General features: G+C 37.1%; 2 protein-coding genes across 3 annotated transcripts in view; one reads left to right on the top strand and one right to left on the bottom strand.

The window, feature by feature from the left end:
- Positions 1 to 2,885: 2,885 nt before the first annotated feature.
- Positions 2,886 to 12,774, bottom strand: htr3b (5-hydroxytryptamine (serotonin) receptor 3B). Its single transcript, XM_037687268.1, has 9 exons — positions 12,741 to 12,774; positions 11,979 to 12,142; positions 11,725 to 11,769; positions 11,313 to 11,422; positions 11,018 to 11,187; positions 7,953 to 8,110; positions 5,466 to 5,676; positions 4,490 to 4,699; positions 2,886 to 3,206 (listed from the first exon to the last, which is right to left on the bottom strand). The coding sequence occupies exons 1-9, from the start codon at positions 12,772 to 12,774 to the stop codon at positions 2,941 to 2,943; spliced, it is 1,368 nt and encodes a 455-aa protein (XP_037543196.1). The 3' UTR covers positions 2,886 to 2,940.
- A 1,590-nt stretch (positions 12,775 to 14,364) lies between these two features.
- The window catches only part of usp28 (ubiquitin specific peptidase 28), a 29,404-nt gene continuing 16,433 nt past the window's right edge, over positions 14,365 to 27,335 (top strand). For both annotated transcript variants that reach the window (XM_037687813.1, XM_037687814.1), the window contains exons 1-6: positions 14,365 to 14,528; positions 17,847 to 17,967; positions 18,756 to 18,831; positions 21,193 to 21,355; positions 26,089 to 26,175; positions 26,367 to 26,504. In XM_037687813.1, the coding sequence (XP_037543741.1) occupies positions 14,484 to 14,528; positions 17,847 to 17,967; positions 18,756 to 18,831; positions 21,193 to 21,355; positions 26,089 to 26,175; positions 26,367 to 26,504 (630 nt within the window). In that variant the 5' untranslated portion in view covers positions 14,365 to 14,483. The remainder of the gene's footprint in view (positions 14,529 to 17,846; positions 17,968 to 18,755; positions 18,832 to 21,192; positions 21,356 to 26,088; positions 26,176 to 26,366; positions 26,505 to 27,335) is intronic.

Genomic DNA, 27,335 nt, shown 5'->3' on the forward strand with positions numbered 1-27,335 from the left:
TATATATATATATATATATATATATATATATATATATATATATATATCTTGAGTCCTTGCCTGCACCATTGGGTTCACCAGCACCAGCCGATTGTGACAACTGCTAGCTGCTGCTGCTATTTGAGCTTGCAAATGATCAGAGGAATTAATTGTACAAAAACAAAACAAAAAAACATGTAATGCAAAACTCATTGCAATATATATATATATATTTTTTTATTTTTTATTTTATATAGTTTGCATGAACTGCTGTGAAATGTTTTAAGACAGCAGAAATCTAACTGGGCTACCTGTTAGCTCACCAGTCTGATCACAATTCAACTTTTTTCTCTCTCCAGAATTCATTCAAAGAGTTATCTACAACAGGTAAGATATTACTTGTCCATAACTTGTCTACCGAATCAGATTTCAACTGTAGCTGCCTTTCTAAATGGATTCGTGCTCATGCGTGTTTCAGAAAAGCAGGACCCACAACGATTTTGGAACAAAAATTTATTGTCTGTTGAATTTCTTTCAAAACAAGTCATTCCTATTCATTTAACAAATAAAAATACAGGAATGAAAACCCCGTTAGCCCATACACATTTAAAGCACGGTGAACACACACAAACTCATCATGAAAGTACTTTAGACCAAAGCAACAGACGCGTTATCTTCTGTTATGTTGCATAACAATGTGCAACCAGATCTACTCAAAGAAGAGTTTGCAAATCCCAACAAAACTGAATTAACATGGATCGTTTCAGGAGCAGGTTTCCTGTAATGCACTGTTAATATTCTTATCACAACTATTAGAAAACCAACGGGGAACAGGGATGCAGCAGCTGAGATATGGAAAGCTTTCACTGATCTATTTTGTGGCAGAAGGTCGGAGATTAAAATATGAATATGATATCACAACACCAAACAGGCAGTGAGACTTTCCTCCAGAGAGCTGCCATATTATACAGTATCTCAGAGTAAATCTTCACTGTCGGGAAACATAATAACAGACCCGACACAATAACGTCTTAGAGTGATGATGTTAGTGCACAGTGGAAAGAGTACTGAAGGTCCTAGACAGGACAGCTCTGGTTTCATGCACGTTAAATATTGTTTTTGTATGTCTGTTCAAGTTACAGTATAACTAAAAACATTTACATAAACAAAAGATTGAGCTTTGAAACGTGCTAGGATTAGGGTTTTCTAAGAAATTATGGAACTGCGGTTACCACTTTAATACCTTATTGTGTGAAGGCTTATGAAGCATTTCATCCATTTTTCTTCCGTATGTTTTTTGGCAACTTTCTCGCTCCACAATTTTTGTGCTAGTTCAACAAACCATATTTCAAAACGTTCAGCTCGTTGAGGATAATCCTGCTACGACTTTTGGTATCGGTGCAACTTTAGCTTTTTGAAATATTTAGCCTTCTCTGTCGCTTTTTTTCTCATAGAAATGAATTGAGCTCATTTTACATCCTTCAAATCTTTAGATCTGTTTACAATTTTTTTACTGCTCCTTTCACATTTTGTTCTGCTTCAGCTTCTTTCAGCTTCCTTGTGCAAATTTCAACTTTTTTCAGCTGTTTTGTGCTACTTTTTGAGATCCTTTCAACGAACTACAACATTTTGTGCTTCGTATGACTTCTTTCTGTTCATTTCAGCTTGTTGTGCTCCTTTCAGCTTATTTCTGAACGTTTCTGCTATTTCAGCTACTAGCTAATTTGAGATTTTTTGGCTAATTCCACATTTTTTTCACTCAGCCTAATTCAGTGAAAATGTGCTCTCTCCACTTCCTTATGGTAATTTAAGCTTTTTTTAAGCTACTTTTCAGATTGTTTACTAATTTCCACTTTTCATTTCTGTTTCTTTCAGTCTAATTGGGCAAACGTATTATTTCTGCTTTCTTCTGCTAATTTAAGTTTATAGCTAATTTCAGCTGTTCAGATAAATTCATGTTTTTCATGACAATTTCTGCTACTTTCAGCCGAATTAACTTCATGCTAATTTCAGCTTGTCAGTTTTTTTCTACAAGTTTCAGCTTTTTCTGCTCTTTCAGCTACTATTTAGCTCTTTTGATGCTAATTAGCTTTTTCAGCTAATTCCTTTTTTTTTTTTTTAGCTCATTGCAGTTTTTTCTGCTTCTTTCTGGTAGTTTAAGCTTCTTTGCCTTTTCAGCTATTTTTAAACAAATTTTAGCTTCTTTTTTAAGCTAATTTCCGCTTTTTTGTGCTCATTTCTGCTTATTTAAATCTAATTCTTCTGTTAACTTAGGCTTGTTCTTCCATTTCAGCTACAATTCAGCATGTTTTTAGCTAATTTCAGTTGTTTTTTTAGCAAGTTCTTCAGCAATAAGCATTCACACTGCATTTTCGCAGGAAATTCAATTAGTCTAGTTTTGTTTTATCTTTACTTGGAGGTGTTCATGACCGCCACAGATATTTTATGATTTACTTTGCAGCTGAACTAAGAACCAAATAAAGGGTGTTTTGGAAAAAGATCCTTTTGATCTAATGAAACTAGAACACAGCTTTTTTAAACTAAGATTGTAAGTTTGCGAGCACACCTAAAAAGAGTAGTGTGTGTATAAGACAACTCAAAATTGACACCAAAAAAGTTTCTGTAGGACTGATGGACTTTTTATGTATATTTTTTATACCTATTTACCAAAGAAGAGAAAAAAGTTGCCCTTTTTTGCAGTAAATTATTAAAACAAAACGACAAAAAGTTTCCCTTTAAATGTTCTCAACAATGTGAAAGTACATATTAAGTAATATTCTTTGCTCATATCTTAAAAAGCATTTAAGAATGACATTTAATGTGACTCATTTTTTCAGCTATTTGTTAATAAACTTTCCTAAATTTCATAAAGTAGGTTTTTCAACATACTCTGAGGTTCTGCATCCATATTAATATAGACGTGTTGAGCATTAAATGATTGGCAGCACATGTGTCGTCATATCAAGCAAAGCTCCAAACAGCCCAGAGCAGCAGCAGAGTTCCTGTGTACAGGGCCAGAACGAACAGGTAAAGGCGGAACAGTAAGCAGTCGAGCCGCAAACAAAGAGCCAGCCATTCGGCCTGAGCTGAAGACTCGCTGTCCTCCTGGGAGAACGCTACACGAAGGGAAACCAGCTCCTGGAGCAGCCAGTCCAGTCCAGAGGGGCGTTCCTGGATCCCATTCAAAGACAACAGATCCTCCTCTAGGGAGCTTTCAATGTCAAAATCTGAGAAAATCAACAAAATCAAGTTTGAGAAGCATTACAAGACTCTTATAATAATAAATAAACGTTACTAGAACTTCCTTCTTCCACCTGCGTAATATCAACATGAGAAACATTTTCACTGAAAATGATGCAAAAAAAAAACTGGTTCCTGCATTTGTCACGTCTAGACTGGACTATTGCAATGGTTTGTTCTCTGGGTGTCCAAATACTTCTTTAAAACGTCTTCAGTTGATCCAAAATGCTGCTGCCAGAGTCTTAACTGGAGTTAATGGGAGAGATCATATCTCTTCAGTTTTAGTTTATCTCCACTGGCTCCCTGTCAAATTCAGAACTGAATTCAAAATCTTACTTCTAACTTACAAAGCCCTCAACAACCTAGCTCCATCTTATATTACAGACCTTATTGTCCCATGTTTTCCCAACAGAGCACTTCACTCTCAGACTGCAGGCTTACTTGTGGTTCCTAGAGTTTCCAAAAGCAGAATGGGAGGAAGACCTTCCAGTTAACAGGCTCCTCTATGGTGGAACCAACTTCCTGTTTCTGTCCTTGAGGCTGACACATTGTCCAGTTTACAGACTGGGCTTTTTGATAAATCCTAGAGTTAGGGTTGGGTTGTTATGCTGCCATAGGTTTAGACTACTGGAGGACAAATTGACCTAATTTCTTAAAATTAATTGTTACAAATGAATAGTTTGTATTTGAAATTATTTATATTATTTACATGATTCTCATCTGCCATTGTGTATCTGTTCCTCCTTCTTGTTCCTCTCAAACCCAGCCGGTCGAAGCAGATGGCTGCTTGTCCTGAGCCTGGTTCTGCTAAAGGTTTCTTCCTCACGAGGGACTTTATCCTTTCCACTGTCGCCTTTGTTCTTGCTCAAGATGAGAGTTCTGCGATGGAGTTAAAACTCAAAGCAGTCTGCTCCTCAGATCACTCATTTTATGAACTTACTTTTATATGTGTGTTTCTGTTCAGTGCCCTGAGATGACCTCTGTTGTGACTTGGCGCTGTATAAATAAACTGAATTGAATTGAAATGCACGTTAATAACAAAAACTAAATGTGTCGCTGCAACAATTTTCACATTAATCTCTTACGGTGGGACTTATTTCATCCCCTTTTTCAGATTAAATTTTCCAACAGTACATGAAACTCTTCGGCTTCTTTTTGTTTCTTCTTCGACTCTCAATGTTTGTTGCCAAAAGGCTTTTGCTAAAAACACAGACTGGACTCTGATCTGTCCAATGTCCTAGTCTTATGGGACTCGGAGCACGGCGTGTACCTCCAGATGTGTTGATGTGGTCGAGGGTTTTGATGGAGGTGAAAGCGCTCTCGGTGAAGCCGTGGGCAGCTGAGCCATACTTGTCCAGCAGGCAGGCAGTCAGTGACATTTCCTTGACCTCCTTCTCGCTGTGATGAAGCAGCTTCACCACCAATATGGACTTGATGAGACTGAGCATGAGCATGGCCATGCACACCACGAAGAACACGCCTGAAAGAAGAGCAGGATCACTGAAGCTCTGCTGCATCTGCACCATTGTGGTGCTTTTTGTTTTGATCTCATCTGTTTGAAACGTTTATGGCTTTTGTACATTCTAAAGGTCAGAGTATTTTTTTTTTTTTTACACGGAACTGATTTTTTTATTTTTTATTTAGCAGATTTCTTGCACTCCTATGATATTCTTTTTCCCTTTTGCATAAAAGATGGGCGATCACATCATTTTCTGACAGGCTATGTCTGTTTTCTTCAATTTTCTGTTAAAAAATGATCTGTAAATGAGTCCTCGAGGCTCAATGGGATTAACTGGTCTAAATAAAGGTTGAATGAATCCCATGACCCAACAGATGGATGGATAATTGAGTAATTTTACTGATAACGAGGCAAGATTTGGTGCGGTAGTAGCTGAGAGTTATCACTAACATACAGTATATTTCAAGCACTAACAGATCAAGTGAAGTCTTTGTTTAAAACTTTAGCATACAAGGCAGCGGGGAATGTAAATTCTTCCTAAAATGTGAATTTTCAAAACGTTTTATTTTATGTGGCAGTGTCTCCTGTAAAAGGTTCTTCAGTTTTGTCATGTTTTCTAATATGTCATTGGGTCTTTACAAAATATATTGTTGAAATTACGTCCAATGTACTTTGGTTTCTTGGTGTATGCGGTGAGAATCTTTTGTGCAGTTCAGATATGGAAATGCTGCAAATGCTATTTGGAATATTACAGATTTTGAAAGCGCAAAATCCAAGCTCGTCGTACCGATGAGAGGAGTCCTGAGAGCAGTGGCCGGCAGTTCATCAGTCAGGTTGACTCTGAACACAGTGTAGCCCAGAAGGATGCTGATCTTAAAGGCAATCCGTGTGCCGCTGTTCAGAGGCAGGTAGAAACTCACCACATCCACCAACATGAGGAAGATGCTGGGGATGAGGAGGCCAACCACATACAGCAGGGGGCGCCGGCGGATCAACAGCTGGATGAAAGACAAGAGGGTGACTCTGGATACGAATTTACAAAGGTCACTTGACTGTGTAACTGAAAACGTATTTAATATCTTCAACACCAATATTGTTTTACATCAAAGTTTTAACACAAACACTGTACCAGAAATAAACACAAAAACTGACAAAAGCGACAACTTTAATATGAAAATGTAGAAATAACTGGTGCTAGCTTCCTGTAAACCAGTTAGTTATTGTTATGTGATCAACCAGGAGCACAAAAACTGAATTAAAAGTCGGTACATTGGTAACATATATGTGAATGTACCACAGCCAAGGAAAAGGCACTAAAAGTGGCGGAGAAGCACAGCAGAGAGGGACTGACTAGGTCTGTCATGATAACAAATTTTGCTGGGCGATTAACTGTCTCAGAAATTATTGCGATAAACGATAATATTGTTTGAAATTTGACAATAATTAGTAATTATTGTCAAAATGTTGGTTAATTTTTGTCTAGTACTTTTTTTAACTACTGGATGACAGTATAAGACAGTTTGAACAGAAGGATGGATAGTGAGGAAGCAATCAGCGTGTCTCTTTAAGAAAAATGGAAGGGAGGCCCCTTGACGTGACATGGGCTGTCTCGCTTTCCTTTTGTTCGGTTCTGAAAATAGTGGACACTCTGTGTGGTTTGAGCTCTTTAGCATAGCATTTTTCACACAAAGCTTTTAATTTAAAAAAAAAAATCAGTAAACAAGTTCTCAGCTTCTTTTGGCAGAGGAAAACAACTTTTTACAAGAAGGCACGGGTTTCAACCATGAACTTTGGAGCTTCGACAAGACGGAGGTATTTTCCCTGAGTTCAGCCTGTTAGCTTAGCGCCTAGCTTAGCTTCTCGGCTTAGCTGCTTTTAATGATCCAAAAACGTGATTTTGGACGTTAAAGTGGATTTTTTTTAAAAGAGACGGGTCAGTGAAGAGCACCAGAGTTGAGCTTTTTGTCATCCGGTGTCTTCAATAGAAAGAGAGAGACACAAAGAAACGATAAAGCCGATAAATGAAAATGAGGTCGATAATTTGTATTTATCATGCGATTAATTGGTTTATTGTTTATCGCGACAGGCCTAGGACTAACTAAATCTATGTATAGTTTCAAGCCTGCATTCATCCCACCCTTACCATAGTCTTGTTTCAGCTGTTTTTGTTGCTGAACGTGTGAAATGATTCATAACGCAGCCTAAAAGGAACAAAAAAAAATTGTGTTCAGTTTGTTAAGCTTAATGTGCAACCACTTTTCACAAGACTACGGGTTAAATATTGTCTTTAAAAATTAAGCAGCTCCATGTCCTCTGACATGGTCACACACAGCTTGCATGGTGTTTATTTCATTCAGTTAAAAGTATAAATTAGACTGGGAGAAGACGATTTCATGCTGAAAACTTTAATGTGTTGGGCCTCCGGTGACAACATGTCGCCGTGTTTCTTAACGGCAATCATAAATATCAAATACGCCGCAACATTTTTCTGTTGTGTAAAGTCAAAACATGCTGCCATCTGTTGAGCTTGTTTTTTTAAGACCTAATGAATTACCAAATTTTGCTTAGTTAGGACGAAATTCCCTTTTATCTTTTCAGCATGTGATAGTTTATATACTTGTACTATCCAGAGATTATTTGTTCGTTTGAAGTCATAAACACTAGAAGTTGTTGCATTTTTTTTTATGTAACTTTTCCAGAACTGTTGAAAACCACTTTATATTACACGTCTGCTCACAGAAAAACACTGCCACAGTCTTACAATATGTCAGTGAGCCATGAAATGCCCCATTACCAAGAAGCCTTCGTCCTCTGAGCTGAATAAATAGCGGCCCTCCCTGCCCTCCACCTGCAATGGGCTATGGAGCCATTTTGCTCACAACTAACAAGAGGTCCATTGATCAGGCAGCCACTGAGACAGTCTCATTATGGTTGCTCAGCCTCCCCTGTCTATCAGCTTCCCTCCCAGTCCGTCTCTTTACTTGCCACAAGCAGCCACGGCCTCGTCGTTTGGGAATTAGCTCTGTTGCTCAATCCATGAAGGTTTGCAGCCGATTGCTTTGCACGGTGACACTTCTGCTCCAACGCTCAGTTTTTAACGGGTGACCCGGGGAGGGCTCGAGTTCACGACAAGCAACCTCAGTCATCGTACTCGCTCGGCCGCTGCGAACACGTATCAGACGAGATAAGAGCGACTTCTTCATTTTAACTTTGGCGTATAAACTGTTGCCTCGGGGATAAATATGATAAATGTTAGAATATGTTGGGCACGTACGTTGAACTGGATTTGAGCATAGTCGGCGCCATCTTGGTGGATCTGCCAGTACTGTGAGGGAATGGACAAGAGTTCCCATTCTCCATCGTTCATGAACTCCCTCTTATCAATAGCTATGGCCTCTGCGCTCCTCCACAAAGCCAGGTCGATTTCTTTCACTGCCCAGAGAGAGATAAAATAAACAGAATGATAAAAAATAAAAAAAAACTGGCGCCAGGAAGATGGAAATGCAACAAAAGGCAGTAAATATTTATTTCCTTTGTGTGGTGTGTGCTCTCTTTTGTGGAACAGTAAGAGAAAGAGTTTTTGTGTCTACATAAACTTTAATTTGACACCTCGGGCTTCTCTTCTCAGATATACAAGCAAAGATAACCGGAATGTGTTTAGTTCCTTTTTTTTATGTGCTGCTTCAGGCCACAGATAATTCCCAAGAAGTTCAAGAAATAAAAATCTTCTTACGGCAGCTTTACAAGCCTGTTCAGGTTTTTATCTTCCCGTCGTGTTAATTAGTTATCCCAGTTGTAGCTCTCATGACCCGTTTGTAAAAGAAATTTAACTTGAACAGAGAATAAAACGAAGTAGAACTTAAAATCAAGATTTAAACAGACGCACTCGTTCATTATCTTTGATCCTTCAGAGGCCAATGTGTGAGAGACACACGGGACAAGTCCCCAGCTCATCAGACATTTAAACGGTTTGCTGCTTTTTAGTGAATTTAATATTTTTACTGTTTGTCAGGCAATAAAGTTGAAGTTCTGTTGGACTATTGGTGACATTTTAATTCCTAAGTCATGTGGATGGTTAAAAGAATGCAGTGTTGTTTGCTTTTGGTGCTCGTTTGATTCCCTGCACAAGATTCTTGTTGTTTCTTATTGCCCAAAGCCATGAAAGATGTGTGTGTCTGTGTGCGCTCATTTGTCTGCCTGTTTGCGAAGTGTCTTGTGAACCACCATAGAATTTAATTAAAGTCTCACAAACTAATAACTGGATACACATCTACAACTGATAAACTTCTAAAGTCAGCCCAGTTCATTAAGGCCACTACAGCTAGTTGTGTGAACGTTTCATAAACATTCACACTATTGTGATCCATTTGTCTTCCTTGTGTTTTTTTGGCACAATTCTCGTCCCAGTTTTTAAGCTCTTTCAACAAATTATATTTCAAAACCTTCAGCTCGTTCAGGACAATCCTGCTGTGACTTCTGGTATTGGTGCAACTTTAACTTTTTGAAATATTTAGCCTTTTCTGCCATTTTTTTTCCTCAATGAAAATGAATTGAGCTCATTTTACATCCTTCAAATCTTTAGATGTGTTTACAACCATTTACTGCTCCTTTCACTTTTTGTTCAGCTTCTTTCAGCTTCCTTGTGCACATTTCAACTTTTTTCAGCTACTATCAGCTAATTTCAGCTGTTTTTTTCAGCTGTTGTGTGCTCTTTTCAGATTTGTTCTGCTAACTACAACATTTTTGTGCTTCTTCTAACTTCTTTATGCTAATTTCAGCTTGGTATGCTCTTTTCAGCTTATTTCTGCATTTCAACTTTTTTCTGATATTTCAGTTACAGGTTGTTTTTTATGCTAATTTAACCTTTTTCAGCTAATTGAGCATTTGTGGCACTCATTTCAACTTTTTTTCAGTCTCCTTCAGCAAAAATGTGCTCTCTCCAATTCCTTCTGGTAATTTCAGCTTCTTTCTGCTTTTAAGCTACTTTTCAGATGGTTTTTTTTTTTCTAATTGAAGCATTTTTCAGATCATTTCCATTTTTGTGCTCATTTCTGCTTCTTTCAGCCTAACTGGGCAAACATGTTCTCTCTACTTCCTTATGCTAATTTAAGCTTGTTCTACTTTTTCATCAACATTTTTAGCTAATTTTAGCTGTTTTCAGATAAATTCAAGTTTTTCATGGTAATCTCTGTTACTTTCAGCCTAATTAATTTCTTTGTTATTTTCAGCTTATTATGCTCCTTTCAACTTTTTTTTTTTTTTTTGCTAGTTTAATCTTTTTCTGATATTTCAGCTACTTTTAGCTGTTTTGTGCCAAATTTGGCTTTTCAGCTAATTCCACATTTTTTAAACTAATTTCAGCTCTTTCCACTTCCTTCTGGTAGTTTAAGCTTCTTTCTGTCTTTTCAGCTTTTTTTTTTTTTTTAGCTAATTTCGGCCTTTTAGCTTATTTCCTAATTTTTGTGCCAATTTCTGCTTATTTTAACCAAATTCAGCAAAAATGTGTTCTTTCTGCTTTCTTCTGCTAATTAGGCTTGTTCTTCAATTTCAGCTACATTCCAGCATGTTTTTTTAAGCCAATTTCAGCTGTTTTCAGCAAGTTCTTCTGAAATCAGCATTCACGCTGCATTTTTGCAGGAAATGCAATTTCTTTAGTTAACTTTAGCAAATACAAAAATGGTGGTATTAGCTGAGAGTCATCCATGCCACATAGTCCAAGCGCTAGCAGATCACACAAAATTCTTGTTTGCTACTCTGGAACGCAAAGCGGAGGGGGTTGATTAACGTAGCTTTGCTCACAGCAGTCACATGATGAACCACTGTAATCTTCTTCAGTGATGGACTTCATCTTTTATTTTATTATGAAATCAAATTTAATGTGGAAGGTTTTTGTACAGGATACACTATGACCAAACCATCTTGGTTCAACAAAGACACAACATTATTTTCTGGTCTTTTTTTATTTTTTTTATGGTATTTCAATTCTTATTTTCTGGACTATCTATTTTACAATCTGATGACGCGCACTGTTCAGGGAAACGTGTAGTCATTTTTCATCCAGTGGGTCCGTTTTAAGCCGACTAATGAAAGCTTTTCAGGAAGAAGTTAAACAAGAAATAATAAAAGTATAATAAAAAAAAAGATTTTATCTATTTTATTTTTATTTTGTTTAAAATTGACCTGAAAAAACTTAGTTTCTTGCCCACTCTGGCCTTCATTTGACTCGTTATAATCTCTGATTTATATACATTTTAGGGTGTTTTACATTGTGTTTTGCTTGAGCTTGCACATGGAGTCATTGCATGTTTGGACGCTGTCAGTGAACAGAAAGAAACACACCTGAGTGAAGCCAACTACGAAAGGTGAGGCTGCAGTTCTGCTTGTCAAAAGGAAATGCATACATCTCCAAGCTGCAGGCCAGCACCGCCTGAATTGGTCTGTAATTCTTCACTGAGCCAGAGGAGTTGACATAAATGTAGGGGATTGGGGGGGACTTCCCCTCTTCCACGCTGAGGTCACAGAGAAAGAAGAGATCAAACATCAATTTGCTTTTGTTTCAGATGACACCAAGATTCTCAGCTGGGGGTTGAACATAAATAATTATTTTGAGGGGGCTGTTTCTGGATTTCCTTACAACTCACTGACGATAACATCAGGGACCCATATGGCATCAGAAGAGAGCGAGATCTCATTGATGCCATCAAACTCTTCGGGGTCCCAGACGAGGAACTCGTCCCTCCAGATCTGAGGACAGCAGAGGAAATTTGTGGTAAAATAACATACATTTTGTTTTTCTAACTTTACATTTAGATAAACGCTTTAAAAATTCACATGACACAAGTGGTTTACTTAGGGGAGCATTTCTGTCAGACGGCCACATTTTATTTATTTTTTTGAAAGAGTTAATAAAACACAATTTAAACTGTATTCAGACGGGAAATGAATTATGCAACTAGAAGAAGGCTGACTTTATTAGTACTGGTTGATTTTTGCCTTCTTAAATCAAATCGTGAGCAACAGAAAGTAAACTTTGAGAGGCAACATACCTGTCTGTACCAAATACTTGTAGTGATGCTCTGAGTCTTTCCATCCTGGGAAACAAAGAAAGCCTTCATGATGTCAACTGTGAGCTATTATTTTAATTTTAATTCCTCACATTAAAATATTTCACATTTGTTTTTATGTGGTTTGAGAGTCCAACAAGTGGCTTTTAGAAAACTCTCAATGAGCTTTCATGAACTTATAACTGTGCATTGTCTTCTGCCTTCAGTCATGGACTGAAATAAATAAATTAATATACCACATCAAGGACAGACTGCAGTATGAGGTCTATGTAGACGGTTGTAGGACTGGTCCAGTTGTGAACAGGTCTAACTCCACAGTCATATTTCCTCAGGAGGGTCCTGGTCAGCTGGTTCAGAGCGGATCTTTTTGGCTTCTCTGGCACACATTCAGCCAGATGAGCTACAAATCAAAAACAGATCACAATCAGATCAACATGGAACCACATGATGAATTCAGATGACAACAGCTATCTGTTTGTCTCAATTAAGAAAATCTAAACAATGAAGCAGTAGTGACTAATCTGATCTAGTAGAGCTTTTGGCTATCAGACCTTTTGTATTAGAGAGGGAAAGAAAAGGTGGATGCAGGTTGGTTTGTGGTTGTTGTCAACTTCACTAAAATGTTGGATGTTTGACTTTTGTTATTGTAATAACACAGAGAGGACTGTGAAACAAACTAAAAGCAAAGCCATACAGCAGTTTTAAGCTTTTACTGTACTTACATAAAATGATTTTTCATAACTAATTTCCAGATGTGTACAACAGGTGTGATTTTATTTTTCTGGTTTATGATTTTCTATGTACACATTATTGTTTAAAGTACTGTGTGATTGAAATTATACCACCACATTTCTGACACTGAATCTGCATTTGAGCCAGGCTGCTGACCAAAATTATTGTAAGCAAATTGTGAAGGGATTGTCTGATGCAGCACACATTTGTTTGAAAAGAATTCTACATCGATAAACTTTTTTTTTTCTGCGTTTAAAAGATCTTACCTGAGAAAACTAATGTTAGCCAAAGGAGAAACATCATACGTCCAGATTACATACGTTATCCCCGAGTCACATCCAAAGGTTTCCTCTGTTAACGGCAAAATATCCAAAGTTTAAGCAAAAAAGTCCAGCTGTTGAGGAACTGCGTGAAGAGCAGGAACAACGAACGAGGTGGTGCAGACATTTTGGTTGGACTCATTGATTTTCCACAGCGTGGGTAAGATGATACGTTCGATAGTGAAACCCACCGATGAGAAGCTCCAGAGAGTAAAGATCACTTTAGGTAGCTGTTTCTGCAGATGTTCAACACAGCTGGAAAAACATGACAAAAGAAAAATGTAAAATTATGGGAATGGATGATAAGGCAGAGGCTGTCACTTATATTTCTGCAAGTTGATATTATAATCTCAATATTTAGTAAGTAAAAATGTTCATGTTTACATAAGCTATACGCAAGCTAAAAATATATATTTTTCCATTACTATCAAAATAAAAAAATCCTCAACATGAACAGATTTTTGAATATAAATTGACTTCACATGTTTAAAATATAATAATTTTTAGGGTTTAAGCTAATCTTTGGTTGCGTAACCATTTTAACTCATTTAATTATTCTGGAAGAGTTACAAAAAACTAACTTTATGTATTATATGATAAATAAAGATGTGGTCTCACGCATGTTTTGTTGAGATGTCTGCAGTTTAGTTTTTCCTATTCTTTCTTGTGAATACTTTTCTGTGATTATGGTTTTTGCTGATTAAACTAGCCATATACATAATAAAATATATTTCATCAGGGAGTACTGGAATGTAAATGTTTTCTTATTAGTCCTTGACATTTGACACAAGATGATCTGTTTTAGTATTTCATTGTTTTATGTTTTATATTTTATTCCATGTGCTGTACGTATATCTTGTTACTTTTTATTTGATCATTTTTGTTAAGCACTTTGGTAACAAGTTCTGATTTAAATGTGCTATATAAATAAAGCTGACTTGACATGTACTGCGATTTGAAATATAGTACTTGGTGATATTTTCTTTGCTGATGGATGTAATGACTATTTGGCATAACATTTGAATCAAACACTTAATTTATTAACTGGTGGTTTAACAGAAAAATTTAAATGGCTCAAATAAGATAAAATAATTGATAATGTTTAAACATGTGCAATCTTCCAAAGTTTAAATTGTGTTTTAGTTTTAAGTCTATTCGCTAAATATTCAAGTTAAAGGGGGAGCTGTACATTTTGCTGTACTTGTTTTAATTTTTTTTAAAAATGCATTTAACTCAACTTTTGTTTATTTTTCTAGTCTAGAAGGCACATTAGGGTTAGCATTTTTGCTAGCCAGTTACAGCTTAACACAAAATAAAACTTTTCGAGAAACTTTTTTTAAGTTGTGTATTTTAACTTTATAAGTAAAACTATGTACAACGTAATTTTACCTGCCCACAGTTAGAAAATCATCCGAGAAATAAAACAACTTTAAACATTTAAGATTTAGCATTAGCTGTAGCTAGCTAACACTATGAATGAAAGCGGACTTTTTTTTTTCTTTTTTTTTTTTTTTGAAGCGCGCGGCGCGCACCCGTTGCGCCACGCGCGGGCTGACTTTAAAGTGGGTGCGCGCGCGCAGATGGCCGGTCGCTGTCGGCGCGTGACAGATGGAGCAGCTTTGAGCAGGAGGGAGTGCGGCCAAGATTTCTGCGGGAAAACGCGAAGAAATTCGGGATTTTTCATCGGCGATGAGAGGCGAACAGGTTGAAGGTGGAGAAAACTCGACGAACTCGGTGAGCGCGGAGGAAGGTGGAGCCACGACTCGCTTAATAACACAATAAATGACAAGTGTCTACTAACGTTGGCACTAACTAACCCCCTCCGTGTTGCCTGGACAAACACTTTAACTCCTAAAGTCGTAGTTTATAAAGCAGATTTCAATTTTAACTTCTAACTTCTAAGTTCAAAATTACTGAGAAGTGCTTGAAAATGATTTTCATCCATTTGCGTCACAGGATTAGTGAAAATTAGCACAAAAAAAAAAAAAAAAAACATGAAATACTTGAAAAACAAATTGGGATTTAAAAAAATACATAAAAATAGAGCTGGCATGTAATCCTCAATCTGTAATTAAAGGCCAAGCATTGCTTGAAGAAATGCATATCACCCGCCACCTTTCATTCCAGTATTAGATTAAAATCATCTTCTGCTGAGAAATGATAACATTATATTTATGGTAGAAACTTGAAAATATTGTTATGAACACTTTACAAGATCTGTTGTGACGGTGAGCTACAACCACCATTGAAATCCATCCAGTGGTTCATTAGATATTTTGCTAACAGACAAAAAGGGTTCACCAATGCCATGAGTTTAAGCTAATATTTTGTACACCCGTTTACACTTGAAGTGTGCGTTGAGATAAATGCTCAAATCTGAGCTCAACATCTGTAGAGCTGGCTGATTTATCTTTTTTTGTTTGTTTGTTTCGTAAGATCACTTTGCTGTGGCAGCCATCTTGAATCAGACTGACTCCAAAAGTTGTAGATTTGAAGAAAGAATAGAATTTGTTATTTATGTGGTTACTATTAGAAAGTTTAATTAAAACCCAACAGAAATTCATGAGATCCAGCGAAGTTCAGTCAGTTTCATCCGCACTTTCTTTTTTGGTTGAGACGTTTCGTCCTTCATCCAAAGGACTTCATCAGTCCGAGGAGCCGCAACAAACTGAGTCCCACAAGCAGCACATCCGCATAGTAAACCAACCGGTTTGCTGGTGTCAAGAGAATCACCATAAGAGATAAAAGAAAAGAAACCATCCAGATGGCCTGACTGAACTTTGTTGGATTGTCTACCTGGATTATTGAGCATGAACTTTGAAATTCATGAGAATGGCATGAAAACACACAGTCTTTGCCTTCTTTTAGCAGCGGGTTATAACCATTCTTTCATTTTGTACATTTCCATTTAAATCAGCGTCTGTACTAACATCCAACAAAGCTACTCCTGTGTCAACAGGCCGTTCTAATTACACGGCGTCGTGATTCGTCCATAAGCGTGCAGCTCACATTAGAGTTGAGGTTGTGCGTCTCTGTAAGTAAGGTCAAAAACTGAAGCGTTTGCCTCTGTTTTCTGTTTGGTATTGATGTTGGTGGTGTGTGTCTGGGTAAGAAAGGAGAGACACCCAGTGCCCAGTGGCATGGTGAGTGGAATGATAAACAGAAGCTTGTGCTATTCATGTCAGCGGCCTAAAATAGAGACTAACCAAGCGGGTCTCAGATTGCCCCCTGGACTCCATATAAGTCTGCTCAGCCTGATCGTGCCGTCCTGTGTGTATGTGTGTGTGACAGAGATACAATGACATGAGCACCTGCTGTCGGGACAGCAAGCTGTTTATAGCGCCTCTCCCCCAGCAGAATTGTGCTATTTATTTAGTTACTGTGTGCATGTCTAAGGTCAGGGCGTTTGGTTTGTGTTTGTAAATGTGGAGATTGGATGTTGGATTGATTTGGGTTGCTTCAACGTATAGTAGTCCCTCGATGATCGTGGGGGTTATGCTCCACGCACCCCCGCGATGGGTGAAAAACCGCAAAGTAGGAACGCTATATTTATTTTAGTATTTATATATATTAAGGCTTTATAAACGCTTCCCACACTCGGGATGTTCTGAACTCGTACTTTTAACAGCATACATATATGTGCTGTACGGTACTGCAAAAATGTACTCACCGGCTCTGCAGACCAGCAGCTCGGTTCCGGTTCTGCAGACCGACCCTGCAGCGACGAAGCTCCCAGGTAGATGTGCACGTGGCTAATTGAGCTTCAGGACGCTTCAAGATTATTTGCAACTTTCCTGCCAGTTCTGTGTGTAGGCCTGTCCCAATAAACAATAGATCAATTAATCGCATGATAAATTAAAATTATCGACCTCATTTTCATTTATCGGCTTTATTGTTTCTTCGTGTCTCTCTCTTTCTACTGAAGACACTGGATGACAAAAAGTTCAACTCCAATGCTCTTCACTGACCCCTCCCTTTCTCTTTTCCCTTTAAAATCTGTTTTAACCGTCCCAAATCGCGTTTTTGGATCTTTAAAAGCAGCTAAGCTGAGAAGCTAAGCTACGAGCTAAGCTAAAAGGCCTAACTCGGTGGGGGGAAACCTCTGTCTTGTCGACGCCCAAATTCACAGTTAAAACCTGTGCCTTTGGATTAAAAAGTTGTTCTTCTTTGCAAAAAGAAACTGAGAACTTGTTTACTGATTTTTTTTTTAAATTAAAAACTTTGTGTGACAAATGCTATGCTAAAGAGCTCAAACCACAATGAGCGTCCGCCATTTTGAGAACTGAAAAACAGGAAGGAAAGACAGCCCATGTCACGTCAAGGGGCCTCCCTCCCATTTTTCTTGAAGAGACGCTACTCATTCCCTCACTATCCATCCTTCTGTTCAAACAGTTTTATACTGCCATCCAGTTGTCAAAAATTGTACTACACACAAAAATTTACCTAAATTTCTTCTTAAATTTAACAATAATTACTAATTATTGTCAGATTTTAAACAATATTATCATTTATCGCAATAATCGCCCAGAAAAATTTGTTATCGTGACAGGCCTATCTGTGAGCGTAATAGATAGCGTAGATTTGCGGTGCAAAACTTTCCCTGCATTTCAGTAGAAAGCAGCGGCCGGAAGCACTGTTGGCTTCTGGGTAGTGTAGTTTTGACTGGCGTTACAGTATAGGCTTATTGAAAGAAAACTACAAAATGGCGGCGCCTGTCTGAAGTATTTCTTTCTTTATTTTTTGTTTGTTAACGTTTTATCCCGTAGCGTCCAAATCAAGTGAGTAATATTAAAGTTGACGATCGTTGAAAAACCACGAAAGAACGAGTCCACGAAAGTCGAACCGCGAGGTAGCGAGGGACTCCGGTATTTCAAATTAGTGCAGAAACAAGGAGATAAAATCTCTGCAGCACTCATGCCGTTCAAAATCAGAAATGACTACACGCAGGTGGCTTTAATGCAACATTCAAATTGTATGATACACAGCATGTTTCATCTTGTGTCTATTTTGATAATTTGTCATTTATTCTTGTTTTCTTTTTTTTTTTGTCAGGCCAGTCAAGGGGACACCGGTCATGTTGTGGGTCTGCTAACAACTCAGACTGCAGAGCTTCAGGACCCTGCAAAACCACAAGAGTCAGGATCATCTGGAGAAACCTGGGAGGGCCAGAAAGGTATGCTGGGAAACCAGCAGGGCAATGCAATACTGTGATTAAATCACATTTTAACTTATTATTATTATTGCTCACGTTTCAAATGCTGATGGACGATAACTTAGAAGTACAAATTCAACATAATGGGAAATTTTGACATTGAAAAATAGACAACACTTTTAAATGGATAGCATGTTCATAATAAATTGTTAGTGTACACTAAAGCAACCAAACACAATCAAGACAATTAAATTAGGGAGAACAAAGCGGTGCTGCGCCAGCGTACAGCACAGCAGAGCTGCAAACAGGAAGTGTGCCAATTACAGCAACAGTGCAATTTGTAAGACATTTTAAACGTTACACGGTGTTTATCTGTAAACAAGTAACACAATATGAAACTGGTGTTTTTCATCTGTATTGTCCAAGTTAATATAATGGGTGTGACTGATTTTTTATGACAAAATTCAAATTTTCCAGAAAGATATTTTGTAATAAAACTGAAAATAAGCTTTGCAGCATGCAACCAGCAAGTGAACTGAGGCTGCTTTTCCTAAATGTAGTGCCCATTAGTTTTAATTTATAAAATTTTTTAAATGTAAAACTGTTTAACTTCTTGATTAAACTGAGCTCGAGGGTGCATGCTAATGGTAGAACAGGTTGTCTGCTTAGTTATTAAAACCAGTTTTGCTTATAATAAAGACAAAAGAGATTACCACACAAGATTTATTTTATGAGAAGCTTTTGTACGTTTGAGAATTCATTTTGAAGCATGGAGCTTCTCTTGTCCTCTTACTTATTGTTTCCTAAAGATGAGCTGCAGACCGCCATTGAACTCAGCCTGCAGGAGGCCCACAAAGTCGAGGAAGAAGAGAGGGAATTCCACAGGTACAAGACAAATGCTATTGTTATTATTGTTCTTATAAATCGAGGTAGTATGTACTATCACAGAATTTTTTCAAAAACTTGAAACAGTGATTGTTCTGCTCCTCTCTTGCTCAACAATTGCATAAATAGCTCAATTTCAAATGGCCGTAATTGTTAATATTATTAATATTAGGTTATAACAAGTAGTTTGCATTCTAGAATTGCGCTGCTCAGGGTGGCTGCATGTTGGAGTAGCTCTGTTAGATTCATTCTGATAAGTTGCTTTTGGAAACTTTAATTCCTACTTTTCTGGATGTAAATCACTTTTTTTTGGATGATTGTTTCCTCTGGTATTGGACGCTGTGCACCCGGAAGGATTTTTACTGATGTTTTTTTTTTGTTGTGGACATTTGCTATGATGCGTAACCATAACAACTAGGTGGTTTTCTACAACCAGCTGATTAACACCTCAAAATCTCAAATAATAGCTCTGCTACAGCCCCAAACCTCAAATGAGTGAAAAGGAGACGCCAAGGATGCATTCCCGTCTCCCTTCCGGCTGTGCTGGAGTGCCTCACTACTGAGATCATGGAACTGGCAGGAAGCGTGACGTGACAGCAATAGGACCAGAATCGTCTCCCGGCCAGCTGTCCGCAGCGACGAGGAGCTCAGCAATCTACTGGAAGGAGTGGCCATCGCTCTGGGAGGAGTTCAGCTGTGATTGGGGCCGTCCTGCAGCCGAGAGGCCAGCCAAGTGTGAGTGGACGGATCGGACGGCATCTGTGGCCACTTTCTTTGGATCCGCTGTGGGACGATTCTTTACAAGAGATGCTTCCTGCCTACAGCCATCAGCATCTATAACATCTCTTAATGAAACAAAGATAACGAGTTTTTCATTCAACCTTTATTTAGACAGGTTAATCCCACTGAGCCTCGAGGACTCATTTACAAGAGAGACCTGATTTCAACAAAGAATGATGACAACAATGGAGAACAGTGACAACAACATTTAATTTCTCTTTGGGATTAATAAAATATTTTTGAATTTGAATTTGAATTTTTATATAGAACTCTAAATCAAAAACACTCAAAACAACAAATTGCAGTAGAGAATAAAGTCACAAATTATAATCAGAATTTAAAAAAACGTATCTCTTTTTCACTTCTGGTATATTGTCTACATTTAAAAATAACCTTGTCATATGTAAAACAAAACATTTTGTTGCACTGCTGTGGAAAAAATTACTTATTTAGATTAAAAACAACAGAAAAAGACTACTAAATAGATACTAATATTCTTTTATTATAATGTACTGCCCTGAAGAAGTTAGTTTTCATATATTCAGTCAATAAAGTCAAATTGTTCTTAAAGAGCCATTTGCAGGTTAAGGTATATATTTTTTTTTTTTTCGTGTATTTCATATATTTCAGGTATTTCATACCTTATATTTAAGTAATTTCTATTTCATGTAAAATACTTTTGAATATAGTTATCCATCTTTTTGCTTTATGAACAAAAACCCTGCTGACAGTGTTCAGAAAGAGCATGGCGTTTTGTAGCTGCTAATTCAGCATGTCAAAGAGGATTTATGTCTATATGTGAAACTGCTTGTGAAATATATTTAAAGTTGCAAAGAGAAAATCTGTTAGAAGCTGTTTTCCACAGAATACTCTGCTTGTTCCTGACAGACTTCTACTATGAAACACGCTTCTCAATGATGCCTGAGGCTTTGATTGTTAACTTAAAGCAAATAATCTGTGCAGCATTCAACCATTTTTAATGAGACAGAACTTGTCAAGAGAGAATATTAATCTTTACGGCATCAAAATACTGTATAATGTATTGAGCATTAGGGCTTGTGAATCTTTTAACCCAAAGAATAATCGTGCGGCAACATTTTCTGTACCTGTATCCTTTAATTCTCATTTAGCAACACATTTAGAATTTTCCAGGTTTTGAGGCATTTAACAAAAATATTTTTAGCATCAGATTAGTTAGAAATCAGAGACCTGTCACACAACCCCTGTAATATGTTATGTGCAATGTATATCATGTGCATTTAAGCTTATATTGCTACCTGTGAAATACTTATTTATACTAATTTGTCCTACATGCACCGTTTTATTCTCCCATGTTCTTGTTTACTATATTTTCTTTCAGACCTTGTAAATATATTTCTTTTTCACTTTTTGGTACTTCATTTTATACCCTTACTGCATGCTTTAGTATTTATTTTATTTTATTTTTTATTGAGTCTAACCAGTTCTTCTCATCCTGAACAGTTCATTGCATTGTTGACCTTGTGGCAACCTGCATATGACAAATGAACAACATAACATGACAGATTGTCCCTTTTAAAATGGTAATCTCGTATTTGCTAGGGCTCTGGAGGCCAGCGTAGAGGAAAACGCAGCAAGAATGAAGAGGAAGAGATGTGAAGTCCAGAATGAAATGTGCAGCCCTGCAGACTGGATCCGTCAGGACGAATGGCCTGTGGGGATTCGCAATGTAGGAAATACCTGCTGGTTTAGTGCAGTCATCCAGGTGAGAAATACAAGCTTCTTACTTGTTAAATAAACACAAACCAGAAATTAAACGAGCCAACTGCAGCCCTTTTAGTTTCTATCATACTTCATTTAGAATAAAACTATTATAAGTAGAAACTAAAGAAACTGCATTTCTTGTGAAAATGCAGTGTGAATGCTTATTGCTGAAGAACTTGCTGAAAAACAGCTGAAATTAGCTAAAAAAAAACAAAAAAAACATGCTGAATTGTAGCTGAAATGAAAGAACAAGGCTAAATTAGTAGAAGAAAGCAGAAATAACACATTTTTGCTGAATTAGGTTTAAATAAGCAGAAATTATCACAAACATTTGAAAATTAGCTAAAAAAAAAAGGCTGAAATTAGAAAAAAAAAAATAGCTGAAAAGTAGCTGAAAAGGCAGAAAGAAGCTTAAACTACCAGAAGGAAGTGGAAAGAGCTGAAATAAGCTCAAAATGTGGAATTAGCTAAAAAGATGAAAATTAGCATAAAGACAGCTTAGTAGCTGAAATTGCAGAAAAAGCTGAAACTAGCAGAAAACAGCTGAAAGGAGCATAACAAGCTGAAAGTTGAAAGTATCTGAAAAATTACCATTGAAAGCTTGTTTGTCTGAAAATAGCTGATAAACGAAGCAGAAAGAACAAACGTTTGCTCAATTAGGCTGAAAGAAGCAGAGTAGAGCACAAAAAAGTGAAATTTATCTGAAAAAAGCAGAATTTAGCAAAAAAAACGGCTGAAAAGTAGCTAAAAAGGCAGAAAGAAGCTTAAATCACCAGAAGGAAGAGGAGAGAGCACATTTTTTCCAAGTTAGGCTTAAAATTTGTAAATGTGTCTTTGAGGCTCAATGTGACTCATCTGTTTAAATAAAGGTTGAATGAAAAAAAAAAGTTTAAATTAGTGCTAAAAATGTGGAAATAGAAAAAGCTAAACTTGCAGAAAAAGCTGAAAGGAGCATAACGAGCAGAAATTAGCAGAAAAAAGTTAGAAGAAGCGCAAAAATGTTGTAGTTAGCAGAAAGAACCTGAAAGGAGCACAAAACAGCTGAAAAAACAGCTGAAAGTAGCTGAAAAAAAGTTTAATTTTACAAAAAGAAGCTGAAAGAGGCCGAACCAGAACAAAATGTGAAAGGAGCAGTAAAAAGTTATAAACAGATCTAAAGATTTGAAGGATGTAAAATGAGCTCAGTTCATATTCTATGAAGGGAAAAATGGCAGAAAAGGTTAAATATTTCAAAAAGCTAAAGTTGTACCAATACCAAAAGTCACAGCAGGATTGTCCTGAAAGAGCCGAACATTTTGAAATATGATTTGTTGAAATAGCACAAAAAATGTGGAACAAGAAAGATGCCAAAAAACTTATGAAAAAAAATGCATCACAATAGTGTGAAAGCTTCATAAGCATTCACACAATTAGAGAAACCACGTTTCCTGCAAAACATAGCTAAAAGCTAGCTAAAAAACTAAAAGTGGCCTAGTTGTAACTAAAATCTAAAAGTAGCAGAACACTTAAAATAGCATAAAAAGACAAAAATAGAGCAAATATGTAGAAGCAGAGTTCAAAAATAATGTTTTTGCAAGAATTTAAAAAATATCAGTGCAGTTCTAGAGGGAAATAGTTGTAAATAAAGTTAAATATTTTGATAAATATAAAATCACAACACCCTTTTCCTGAATGAGCCGAACACATGCATAGCTAAAATAGCACAAAGTATGCAAAAGTAGATATGTTGAGTCAGCATTGACACTATTACAAAAAATTATACCAACATTACAAACTAAATATTGTTTTTTCTACAATTATGTGATAGAAAAAAACATCTCTAGAAAAAATATTTACTACTAGCAGTAAAATTATCATGCTGGAATTTCCTCTCTCTCACTGTTAATAAGGTTAAAAACGGAACTGAAAACAAATACTGTATGCCTGGGTGACCTTCTGCTAAATTAGAGCGTTTTATCTGAGCTAGTAATTTTATTATAAGTCCATTCCAGACTGAACTCGTTCAGGCCTATCAGGTGGCTCGACAGAAACCAGAACCCTCTCTGAGATCTACAGAGGCTGTGTGGTTAATTAAGTGGCGAGCGATGGAGTGAGCGAGCACGCCACAAATGAACAGAGACAATAATTGTTTGTCTCTGTTGAACTAAGATATGCGTCTGCATCCATTTAGACGTCAACCCCCGACAGAGCAGGTGTTATTATCTGGGAGAGAAACAGGGAAATGGTGCTGTGTTGTCAGAATACTAATAGAGTTCAAATTATACTCTCCTTTGTTTATTTTTATTTATTTTTTTAGCTGGTGTTAATTCTGCTTCTTACAAGTGAACTGATTCAACAGAGGATGGTTTTTGATAAAGCAGGCTCGTCTATTAACTCTTCATGTTATCAGATTGAAGCCGAGTGGCCACACGATTCACTTCTCCCTGTTATTGTGTGTAGATTACTGTAAAGCTGAGATAAAACATAATTGAATTTCCTGCTCAAATGGAAGCTTCAACCTCTCCACGCACATAAGACTTACCTACTGCTATGACTTCATCTGTGGATGGCGTTCTCAGCCTGATGAGAGGAGATGTGCTTTAGACATGGTCTTGTTATTGGCGGTCTTAAAGCTTGGGTTTGGTCGTATCTGACCACATCATCTTCTCCCACATGTTTGGGGAAGAAATTACAAACAGCCCAGCTTGTTTCTTTTTTTGTTAGCAATGGCTGTTTTATGCCACTTTCCCATAAAGCCTCGCTCTGTGCAGCCTACAGTGAGCTACGTTATCTTTAAACTCCTAGATGTTTCTCTAATTAAGACCCTCTTTACCCAGTCGGAGGGTTCTGGTGGACAACCCTCTCTTGGCATGTTTACTGTGGTGGCATCATAGTTTAATTTTCTAATAATTGGCTTTAATGATGCTCCATGGGATGTTTAAGTTCCTGGGATATTTTATCTTAGAATAATTTGGAGTGTTTTTGGAGAGGTTTCGCTTTTATTCAAATGAAAAATCTCATTAAATTCCTGGTGTAAGGCAAGAGGGGTGAATACTTTTGTATCCCACTGTATTTTATGTATGTTTCCACTATATTATTTTACTTAAATTTCAAAATAAATAAAGTAGGGCTGGGCGATGTATCGAATATTGAGCCTGTCACGATAACAAATTTTGATGGGCGATTAATTGTCTCAGAAATTATTGTGATAAACGATGATATTGTTTGAAATTTAACAATAATTAGTAATGTCAAATTTAAGAAGAAATGTTGGTTAATTTGTGTGTAGTACGTTTTTTGACCACCGGATGGCAGTATAAGACTGTTTGAACCGAAGGATGGATAGTGAGGGAGAGAGCCGCGTCTCTTTAAAAAAAAAATGGGCGGGAGGCCCCTTGACGTGACATGGGCTTTCGCTTGTTCCTATTTTTTGGTTCTCAAAATGGCAAACGTTCGGTGTGGTTTGAGCTCTTTAGCAGAGCATTTTTCACACAAAGCTTTTAATTAAAAAAAAATCAGTAAACAAGTTCTCAGCTTCTTTTTGCAAAGAAAAACAACTTTTTAGACGAAGGCACGGGTTTCAACCGTGAATTTTGGAGCTTTGACAAGATGGAGGTTTCTTCTTTAGTTTAGCCTGTTAGCTTAGCTCGTAGCTTAGCTTCTCAGTTTAGCTGCTTTTAACGATCCAAAAATGTGATTTTGGATCGTTAAAACTGATTTTAAAGAGAAAGGGAGGGATCATTAAAGAGCACCGGAGTTGAGCTTTTTGTCATCCGGTGTCTTCAGTAGAAAGAGAGAGGCACGAAGAAATTATAAAGCCGATAAATGAAAATGAGGTAGATTTTTTTTCATTCATTCATTTAACCTTTATTTAAACAAATAAGTCACATTGAGCCTTGAAGACTCATTTACAAGTGAGACCTGTTCGGACAGACATTTAAAAAGTGGTGAAAAATAATGCAAATGGTTTGGAGACAAAAAAATGTCTTAACACGCATTTAACCTTTAGTTGAAGGTCAACAGCGTGATAATGAAAAAAAATCTCGCACATTAGCACATAATGACGCAGACATTACGCGGGGGGTGGGGGGCAAAATGAGGTCGATAATTTTTAATTTATCATACGATTAATTGATTTATTGTTTATCGCGACAGGCCTATCGAATATACTCAGTGTATCGCAAGTTGTTCAAGTTACGATGGTGAAAATGGCTCTATCACAACCATGGAGTATTTTATTTGAAAATCCACGTAGTTCTCCTTTTTCTGCCCGTCTGCGCCGCCAACTTCACTGAATACAAACACAGCCTCTCACGTGTTGCTTCATACGCGTTTACTAACGTCACGAAGGTGGCGCAGCTGAAGAGAATTATTATTTACTATATGTAAATAGTTTATTTTTTTAGACATTTATTTTGTAGTTACAGCGGTTTGTTAATAAATGTGTCTGTGTGACAACTGGGACAAAGCTTTGACTCAGAAATATACTGTTGTTATTACTTTATGGAAAGAAAAAAATATTGATATCGTATATCACGATTTATCTTGAAAAAAATTGAGATATTAATTTTTTTTAATGAAGTGGTAATATTAAATCCACATATAATCCAGTTCAGTTTTTCAAATTCAGTTTGTAAGTACAAATAGTTAAAATGACTGTTAATAGACTCAACAGAGCTTTAATTTAATCCACATCTACTGGTTTGACCTATTTAAGAGTGAATTCATAATGTTTGCATCGTTGTCTTGTTGCAGTCGTTGTTCCACCTGCCTGTGTTCAGAAGACTGGTTCTCAACTACCATCTGTCAGAGCGAGTACTGGAGAAGTGTAAGAGCCATGCAGTGAGTAACGGCTTCTAATAATGGGTTATTCTTTCAAAGTCCTCTTCAGCATCAGCGTTTCGTTTTCAGTATCTCTTTCCTGCAGGTTAATGGGTTTTTGTTTTTATTTCCTAAAAGAAAGCAGCTTTCATTTACATGCTGAGTGATGCTGCGGTGATAGCAATGTTTAACTCTGAGTTTGTGTCAAACAGGACAAGAGGAACATATCCTTCATGCAGGAGCTACGCTGCCTGTTCGCCCTCATGGTGGGCTCCACCCGCAGGTTCGTTGATCCCTCTGCAGCGGTGGAGTTACTGCGGGACGCCTTCCGGACAAGTGAGGCTCAACAGGTACAACACGCAGGCTGCTTATAATCTTAAAATCCATTTGTAATTTCACCCCACTTACCTATAAGATAAGAATGTGCTTTTTATCTCTCAGTCACACTAAGCAGTGCATATCGGGCAGCACCTTGTTATCATTTACTGGTCATTTAAGCATCTGATTTCCCTGAAATATGCCACCATAGAGGCCTGGTGTTTAATGCATCTGCTGCAGGGACAGAAATAGAATCCCTCAAACACTTGAAACATGTTCTCATAACAAATCTCAGCTTGAACTCAACATTTATGTCACAAATTAGATCAAATTCTAACATATTGCTATTTAAACTTCTTTTTTTTTTGTCTAGTTGAACCTGCTCAGAAGCTTTTCATTGTCATTTATTATTGTGTGGTCAAGTGGGTAGTTTAATCCTTTATGTTTTCCTTATATTGGCCTCCAAAGTGTTCTTGCATTTGCTCTGTCTGATCTTTGGTTTAATCCGTTGCACCAAATTAACTCAAAAAACGTTCAATACAAAAACCAAATTAACACATTTGTAGGCCATTTTAAGACCAAGGGGAAAGTTCTCAGCTGCATAAGGACTTTTGGTCAAATAAAGGCAGATATTAGCCAAAACAGTGTTTACTGTTGTCAAGTATTTTCCTGCAGTTCAATCAATATTTTAGTCTCTAGTAACTGCACATGTATTATAATCTAATTTTGCATGGAAACACATTATTGTGGAGGCAATATCAGAATAAAAACTGAAGTCATACACATTTTAAACATTTCGGCTGACCTAAAGTGTTTTTGTTAAAAATCACGAGGCAGAATCTAAGGTAGCATGAGCATCAATA

The sequence above is a fragment of the Nematolebias whitei genome, chromosome 14 (assembly GCF_014905685.2).
Source record: "Nematolebias whitei isolate Nwh7 chromosome 14, NemWhi1, whole genome shotgun sequence".
NCBI lineage: Eukaryota > Metazoa > Chordata > Actinopteri > Cyprinodontiformes > Rivulidae > Nematolebias > Nematolebias whitei.

Bases quoted from the DNA above. Each gene is read 5' to 3' on its own strand.
- htr3b (XM_037687268.1), bottom strand. From the start codon at position 12,774: ATGTTTCTCCTTTGGCTAACATTAGTTTTCTCAG. The intron at 11,770-11,978 runs GTATATTAATTT...TTTGTTTCCCAG, and splicing joins TGCAGTCTGTCCTTGATGTG to GATGGAAAGACTCAGAGCAT. The intron at 11,188-11,312 runs GTAAGGAAATCC...CTGTGACCTCAG, and splicing joins GATGTTATCGTCAGTGAGTT to CGTGGAAGAGGGGAAGTCCC.